Source organism: Achroia grisella, unplaced genomic scaffold, assembly GCF_030625045.1.
Source record: "Achroia grisella isolate CSIRO2021 unplaced genomic scaffold, CSIRO_AGI_Agris_v1 utg524, whole genome shotgun sequence".
Lineage (NCBI taxonomy): Eukaryota > Metazoa > Arthropoda > Insecta > Lepidoptera > Pyralidae > Achroia > Achroia grisella.
The window spans coordinates 278,330-287,430 of record NW_026712915.1 but is presented as its reverse complement, the minus strand read 5'-3'; the positions used below and the strand labels follow the sequence as shown (position 1 = coordinate 287,430).

General features: G+C 37.0%; 1 protein-coding gene across 1 annotated transcript; it reads left to right on the top strand.

Annotated features, from left to right (window-relative positions):
- The first annotated feature begins 453 nt into the window (after positions 1 to 453).
- LOC131847367 (palmitoyltransferase ZDHHC6) lies at positions 454 to 9,101 on the top strand. The gene is made up of 8 exons (XM_059196932.1): positions 454 to 786; positions 1,590 to 1,771; positions 2,790 to 2,874; positions 4,348 to 4,475; positions 5,611 to 5,781; positions 6,529 to 6,732; positions 7,461 to 7,648; positions 8,939 to 9,101. The coding sequence occupies exons 1-8, from the start codon at positions 732 to 734 to the stop codon at positions 9,081 to 9,083; spliced, it is 1,158 nt and encodes a 385-aa protein (XP_059052915.1). The 5' UTR covers positions 454 to 731; the 3' UTR covers positions 9,084 to 9,101.

Sequence of the window (9,101 nt, the reverse complement as noted above, 5' to 3'; positions counted from 1 at the left end):
TGTCTGTAATAAAGGTAATTCACATTGACAGTTTAGAAAAAAAATATCTAAGATATTTCTATTCTTTTTTAAAGTATTGTATATATCTACATTGTTAATGTTTTATAAACGAATGTACTTTATTATAACTTATGGAATAAAATTACTTAATGTACTAACAACATCAAAGGAGATATGTTCTAAATTTCGAGTTGACATTTGTATATATTCTCTTTTCTTACTCGTAAATGTGTTTACTTTTGATAATTGTTTTTGGTTAGAAATTTTATTACTTGTTCTTAGGAATCGCATAGTATATAAATCTACAAATACTTTGTCTGTGGAGCTGTCATTGATTGTAATCACCTAATCACTCATTCGTATTAATCTGTGCCCATATTTCTTATCAATTCATGAATTCAGTTGACATTTATTTTTTTGATACTGTATTTAATTAATTTATATTGCATTAATTAACTTCAAAAATAAAATAAAATCATGACTGTCTTAAAATAGCTGAATCATTCAGATCAATTAATAATATATACAGATTCAAACAATGTGTATATAAATGTATATTCAAAATAACCATTATTATTCTGAACTCCTGGCCGAGTTTTAGATGATTAAACACTATGTTATTGACTATTTGATATTTTTATAATAAGTGCCATGTGATACTATTATAATTTCCCTATTAATAAGTATAATAAATATTATTGTCCTAGTTATACAGTACTTACTATGATAAAATGGCATCATCTTCATTAAGGAGACTATTTCACTGGGGACCGCTAGCTGTAATAGGTAAATCTTCAAATCAATTCATACTAAAGTTATAAATGCAAAAGTCTGTCTGTCTGCTCCGTCTTCTGTTTTTGTCACGCTGCTTTTTTAAATAAAAGATAATATATGTCCATTATCATGATACAGTCTATCTTTACATCAAATTTTATTAAATCTGTTCTGCAATTTAGTTATAAAAAGGTACCTACAGTATAATGACATGCTTGAATTATCAATTTTATTATGTGACAGTTTGTATTCACTCAAAATCTTAAAAATAAAATGCTGTACAACATTTATTTAAAACATCAACATGCAACTTTCTTGTTCACTCTGCTTGTGGTGAGTGCATTCCAAATGAGTGGTAGAATAAAAAAATATGACTATTCAAAAGTGCCTATGTTAAGATTATTTGAATAAAGAATATTTCTATTTCTTCCTGTCTTCTGTGTCATTGGAATCTCTTATCCTCACAAACCACAGAGCATCTGTCTATTTTTTGATGATTTTTATGTTTTCACAATTAATACACCATCTAGTCCCATGGTAAGCAAAGCTTGTGTAGGTACTTGACAACTGATATAAATACTTAGATATTTTTTTTGTAAATACATACATAATATACATAGAATCCACCTGGCAGACTGATTCAAACAATTTCATGAATATTAATGTATGCACTGTGCTAGGAATTGAAACTGTGACCATCTGAAGTAAGCTATGTCCACTAGACCACTGAGGCTGTCAATGATGTATCATTTGTGATATTATTGTGAATATTTTTCCTTGTAATCTGTACATAAATATTTTGTTACTTCTTTAAGGTATAATAAAATTAATAACATGGGCTATGGTACATCTAATGGGCATGTGGTGGCCACCTCAACAAACTCTGGGAGGTGCTCTACATGCCATCATATTCCTGGGATTTGCTGCTGCCACTCTGTACTACTTCCTTCAGTCACTACTTGAGGGTCCAGGGTTTGTGCCATTAGGGTGGAAACCAGTGAGTACTAAATTTTTTTAGTCTTTACACATGTAAATATACAAACAGAATAGAATAGAATAACGTTTATTACATCACACATCACAACACAATAACAATGATGCTGGCAGCTGCATATAAATTATTATATAAGATAAACATAAGTAAATATTCTGCTATTACCTTATTGATAATAAATAAAAATAGTGATATAATAGTATTATGCAAAACAAACATCGATATTAAACCAGCTATTACCAGTGGCTTCGCTCACATTGAATCCATTAAATAACTTCATTACTGGCCGAGGATGGCGCTGAAGTAGCAAAATGTTGATATTTTTGATATTTAATTTTGACAAAAAATATTTGTTTCTTTTTAATAAACAGTATCCTGTTGTCATTCTACATACCTGCAAGAACATGTGTACAAAATTTCATGATGATCGGTTCAGTAGTTCTTGTGTGAAAGCATAACAAACATCCATACTTTCACATTTATAATATTAGTAAGGTTTAAATACATTCATGAGTATATGAAAAATAAGTTTTAAGTAAGTGGATTATTCACAATACAAGGGATTAGTCATACTTTGTTGACAATGCAACCTCTCCTAGTATTGACTCCTTTAATCTATTATTTATAATATGAGTTTCTGTTTAGCTTACCTTTTCTGGTACTCGAATAATTTTATAATAATACCAACCGTTCCCGCGACTTCATCCATGTGGAATTTAGCTTTATTTTTCTAAAATAAAAGTAGCCTAAGTTACTCCTTGTTACATCAGCTACCTGGCAAAAAAAGTCCCGTCAAAGTTGGTTCAAACAGACAGACAAAAATTGTAAAAAATATTATTTTGGTATATGTACCGTATATATATTCATATCTATGTAGTAAAAAACGGTTATTTCAATATTACAAACAGACACTCCAATTTTATTTATATGCATAGATTATGTACAGACATAATAGATACAGTTCCTGTATTAGTAGTCTAAGCAATCTGATGATATTTATTTCTTGGTGTATTGGTTTCAGGAGAAGGAATCTGACACACAGTATCTACAATTTTGTACAGTATGCAAAGGATATAAAGCACCCAGATCACACCACTGTAAAAAATGTAACTATATTATTACTTTATTTTTAGTCTCTCATTACACTAATTTCAAATGTTGTCTAGAAGAGATTGTATTAGCGTTTTCATTAGAATTGAAATTTATTTTTCTAAAATAGAAGTAGCCTAAGTTACTCCTTATTACATCAGCTACCTGCCACAAAAAGTCCCGTCAAAATCGGTCCAGCCATTTCAGAGATTAGCCGGAACAAACAGACCGACAGACAGACAGACAAAAATTGTAAAAAATGTTATTTTGGTGTATGTACGGTATTTATAGTCATGCATGTAGTAAAAAACGGTTATTTCAATATTACAAACAGACACTCCTATTTTATTTATATGTATAAGATCACCTTCTGTATTTAAGTTGCTTCTGTCTTCAAACTTTAGTTTTTCCTTTTGTCTTATTCCTATCTATCATTACTTTATTTTTAGTCATACTCTATTTTTAAAGGTTGTCTGGAAGATATTGCATTAGCATTAAGACCAACTTGTTTACTGCTTTCTTCTATCTTCAAACTTTAGTTTTTCTTCTCATATCTTATTTCTATCTATTATTACATACTTTCTTTTTAGTCATAATCTATTTCCAAAGGTAGGAAGAGTTTGCATTAGCATTAAAACATTTGCTTTTCTATCTTCTATCTTTTGTTTTTATTGTATCTCCTTTTAAAATAATGCAGAATTGATATATGTATAGTAATATTTTAAATGAGAATGTGTCTCTTTGTTACCTTTTCCTGACTAAACAGTATCTTGATGAAATTTGTTATGACGATAGATGGTCAAATTTTTATAAAAAAAAATGGTGGACAAGCAGCCAGCAATACTCACTATGGTAATTATGTTACATAGTAACATAATTATAAAACATCAGTTTATTTATATTTGTTGAGCAAAGCCAATAAATAATTACTTAAATGACAAACGTGCATAGACCATACATGTTCATGTACGCGATTTTCATTTAATGTGAAACATAGACACCTATATATATATATATATATATATAAAAGAAATTAAACTACAGAATAATAATATATCTAGAGAATAATAATAAGAATAATAATAAAATATATGTAACAGAAGACTTCCCAAAGATAATAAAGAGTCAGAAGAAATCGAGACAAGCGGAAACGTTCAGAATCATTAATCAAAAAATAAATAAAGTCATGGATTATTTTAACTCAATGAAAACAAGCAATCTTCTCATTTGAATCTGTAAACAACATATGTGAAACACTAGAACTTTGAGGACAATAGAAAGCTACAAGAATTGGAACTAGCATTAGAAGATCTGGGATGTATTGCAGTGAAATGCGACGCGTGGGGGAAGGAATAGTTCAGGGTCATGTACTACAAAGGCGAAGTCAGTGCCAATTAAAAATAATTATAAGTATATTAATACAAAAAGAATGGCTTGATGTTCACATGCGGCACAAATCTCATGCTTTTTGATTTGATTTGTTTTGATAGGTGGGCATTGCGTCATGAAGATGGACCACCATTGTCCCTGGATCAACTGCTGCGTGGGGCACGCCAATCATTCTTACTTCACGTCGTTCCTGATGGCTGGTGTGGTTGGTTGCTTCCATGCGTCTGTAGTAAGTTTACTACAAACCTATTGTTATTACTACCGGTTTTCGAGGGTAGTGGGGCACAAGATGGCGGCCTGTGAACAGTTAAAAAAAATAAGGCATTATAGGATAAGCCCCTGAATGGAATAGGCGAGTTGTGCACATCTGTCTAATAATATGCAATTATATAAAATTTAAGTGACTGTTTGTAATTTCAAATTAGCAGCTTTTTACTAAATGCATATGAAAATATATGCAGTACATACATAGAAAAATATCTCTGAAACGGTTGGACCGATTTTGACGGGGGTTTCACTCGTAGATGCCTAATGTTATAAAGAGTTACTTATGCTACTTTTATTATGAAATTTTTATTTAATAATACCTCAAGACAATTCATACAGCGCCATCTAGTCCCAAGCTAAGTAGAGCTTGTGTTATGTATACTAAACAAGTGATAAAAATATTTTTTTTTTTATTTACAAAATAAGTTTTGTGTAAAGAAATAAACAAAAGAATAAATATTAGAGAGACAATATTTACAAAACACATTTAATACTTGACCGTGTACATCCAATCTCAAAGAACAGCGGGAGAAATTGCAAAGATGTCAAAGAGCCATCATGTGAGGATATAAGAGCAAAAACTATGCTCATGAATACAGATGTTTGTACCATGCAAAGAATCGTACCCGCGACCATCACTGGAAGTAAGACGCCATAAGTGTATAATATAGAAAATGGAATTAATAATTAAACATTAGAAAAAAAAAATTAAACATCAAGTAAAAATATATATAATAATAATAAATTTATAGCTAATATAGTAAATGAATGATTTTATATATTCTTTTATCTAGCTGTACCCGCGACTTAATCCGTGTGGAATTTAACATTATTTTTCTAAAATAAAAGTAGCCTAAGTTAGTCCTTATTACATCAGCTACCTGCCAACAAAAGTCCCGTCAAAATCGGTCCAGCTATTTCAGAGATTAGCTGGAATAAACAGGCAGGTAGACAAAAATTGTAGAAAATGTTCTTTGGTGTATGTACCGTGTTTATATTCATATGCATCATATGATATTACAAACAGACATACCAATTTTATTTATATGTATAGATAATGAGGATCTTAGTGTAATATTGCATCTGGTTATTGTCAGGTTCTGTCAATATGTATTTACCACGCGATACACCGCGTGTGGTACATCCACCACGGTACGGGCCGCGAGCCCATGATCTACCTGACGCTGACCACCCTGCTGCTCACACTCCTCGCCATCGGCATGGCGGTTGGCGTGGTATTGGCTGTTGGTGCTCTTTTATATTTCCAAGTAAGTCATTATTTAATCAAAAATAATTTATTCATGCAGGACATTTTAGCCGCTTATGAACTTAAATTTTTTACCTACCGTTCAGTTCATCAATTGAGAAAAACTGGCAAGAAACTCAAACATAATGACAACTGCCATACAGACGAAGTTGCACGGATCAGCTAGTAATTAATTATGGCAAACCTAGGCCTATGCACAACAAAAATCTGCAGATTTTGCCAAACTGAAGGGGAAAGGCCACTACACATCCTATGTGGTTGTGGCCCACTCATGCATAAACGAAATATCTCCTTTGGAAAGTTTACACTCTTTCCCGAGGAGATAAAACCATCGCTCCTAAGAATATCCTTCAATTCTTGTCCCTGACGGGTCTAGGTAGCGAACTTTGAAAAGGACGAGCACAATAGATCTATGTAAGTCGCAGTGCTACAGCGCCATGCACCTGACAATAGCCCAAACAACCTAATAAAAAAAATAGTAATTAGTAATAATAATATAATAATACTCTCAGGACAATTCACACAGCGCCATCTAGACCCAAGTTAAGCTAGCTAAATCTTGTGTTATGGGTACTAGACAACTGATACATAATATACATAGAAAACACCCAGACCGATACAATCTCATGAATACAAATGTTTGTGCCGTGCGAGGAATCGAACCCGCATCCATCGGTTGTAAAGCGGTGTGCTAGACCGCTAGACCACCGAAGTCGGTAATAATATAATTGTTTTAAAAACATTCTAGATTCGCGGTATCCTCCGTAATCAGACGACAATCGAGGACTGGATCCTCGAGAAAGCAGTGAGTCGTCGCGAGGAGCAGGCCCTGCCGAAGTTTGTGTTTCCATATGACCTCGGATGGCGAAGGAACTGGGCTCTTGTGTTCAGTTCTAAATGCGATGGACTTCGGTGGCCTCTCAAAGAAGGTTGTGGGGTATATGATTTGACTGTGAGTATCAGATACATATAAAATTTTATTTTATATTTACATCTATATGATAGTGTGCGATTGGGGTAGACAGTAACAATGGAACGCCAAATATTTCGAATTAAAGTTGTTTATAAAACTTTGCAGGTTATGTGTGCTTGTTGCTCTATTGCAATACGTAAAAAAAATAATAACATTGTACCAGTTGAGTTTCATGCATCTTTCTTGCTTGTTGAGAAGATAAACTGACGTACCTAGCTGAACTGGATGCTAGGGATAGTGACAAAAAAAATATGTTCACTGAAGTCATATGATGCTAGGATTCTGATATTTACAAAAAAAAATACATGTTCTTCTATTTCTTTATTGGTTGGATTGAACATTTTATAATATAAACAATGTTAATAAATTGTTTAAATAATTGTACTAGAATTATGAATTTTGAATTGAAAACACTCACCTTTCAGAGACATTCAGATAAATGTTCTAATATATTTACTGCAGTTCTAGATAGGCTAAGATGTTTCAGAAGATTGTAGAGAGATTTCGCTGGTATATCTTTTGCTTCTCCTTTCATCGTATGTAAACTGATCTATCTCGATCTCTCGGTCCCATTTTGATCTCATATAAACTACAGCCATTTTTCCTTAGTCTGTTTATTAGTTCGTAATATTTTTTGGATGGTCTTTAGATATATTGAGAGTATGTATAGAATATTGGGGAACTAACTTCATAACATGCGTTCGCAGCGCGAGCAGCAAGCTCAGAAAGTGGAGAAGCGTCTGCGGTCGCGACCGTACACGGCCACGCGGACGTACTCGGGGCGCTGGGTGCCGCTCGTGACGTACACCCGGGCCGCCGCCGCCGCGCCCTGCAGCGACGAGCCGCGCCTGCCGCTGCGGCCCGGCCTGCTGCTCACGGTCACGCGGCAGCGCAGGTACGTCTCCCTACACTGACTCGGGGCGCCGCGCCCTGCAGCGACGAGCCGCGCCTGCCGCTGCGGCCCGGCCTGCTGCTCACGGTCACGCGGCAGCGCAGGTACGTCTCCCTACACTGACTCGGGGCGCCGCGCCCTGCAGCGACGAGCCGCGCCTGCCGCTGCGGCCCGGCCTGCTGCTCACGGTCACGCGGCAGCGCAGGTACGTCTCCCTACACTGACTCGGGGCGCCGCGCCCTGCAGCGACGAGCCGCGCCTGCCGCTGCGGCCCGGCCTGCTGCTCACGGTCACGCGGCAGCGCAGGTACGGCTCCCTACACTGACTCGGGGCGCCGCGCCCTGCAGCGACGAGCCGCGCCTGCCGCTGCGGCCCGGCCTGCTGCTCACGGTCACGCGGCAGCGCAGGTTCGTCTCCCTACACTGACTCGGGGCGCCGCGCCCTGCAGCGACGAGCCGCGCCTGCCGCTGCGGCCCGGCCTGCTGCTCACGGTCACGCGGCAGCGCAGGTTCGTCTCCCTACACTGACTCGGGGCGCCGCGCCCTGCAGCGACGAGCCGCGCCTGCCGCTGCGGCCCGGCCTGCTGCTCACGGTCACGCGGCAGCGCAGGTACGTCTCCCTACACTGCGTCCCCTCGGAGCGCTGAATATGCCCCTAACATCGATTTTCCATCCAATTCAAACGTGGATCAAAAGTACGACGGCTAGAGCCGAGGTTTTATCCCCTTGGGCACCCCTTATACTAAAGTACATATGACTTTAGCAGGAGTTGGCCTTCATTAGTATTTTCGTGCGTCTAGAGTGACATCTACACTCGCCCTTAATCGTCTGGTTAAGCTGTAAAAGCCATATGAGATCACACAGCGGCTAAATAGCGTTATAATAGTTCAATAAGAAGAAAGAACGCTGGATATCGTTGGTTAAAAAACATCTCAATATTGTGCAATGATGAATGAATAAAAACAAATGAAATAGATGGATAGATACGACGTTTATTCAAATTGTCATAAATAATACACAATTACATTTATAAGAATGTGGACAAAACATAGATCGACATGTTAACATCATAGTTTCTGTGGTAATATGTAAAAAAAGTCCATCAAGTGTTTTTATGTTGCTATAATAAAAATCAAAATATCTTTATTCATGTAGGTCTATTACGGACTCTTATATGTCTAATCTACCATCACTTCAAGTGCTTTTGAATTAAGAACTGACAATTCAATCTACCGTCACATAAAAGAACTGAAGAACTGACCATAAATTAAGCTACGTATTCGTTTTCCCATAGACACTGGCTGTTCGGCGAGGTGGTGGGCGAGTGGTCCGCGTCCGGCTCTCCCCCCGCGCCCCCCCGCGGCCCGCGCGGCTGGTTCCCCCGCGCGGCGGCCGAGCCCCTCCCTCCCACGTACAGGCACAAGACCAAACCAGACTAGCACCACCATCCCTAATAA

Coding starts and splice junctions, on each gene's coding strand:
- LOC131847367 (XM_059196932.1), top strand. CDS start 732: ATGGCATCATCTTCATTAAGGAGACTATTTCACTGGGGACCGCTAGCT. Junction 4,476..5,610: donor GTTGCTTCCATGCGTCTGTA/GTAAGTTTACTA, acceptor GGTTATTGTCAG/GTTCTGTCAATATGTATTTA. Junction 6,733..7,460: donor GTGGGGTATATGATTTGACT/GTGAGTATCAGA, acceptor ATGCGTTCGCAG/CGCGAGCAGCAAGCTCAGAA.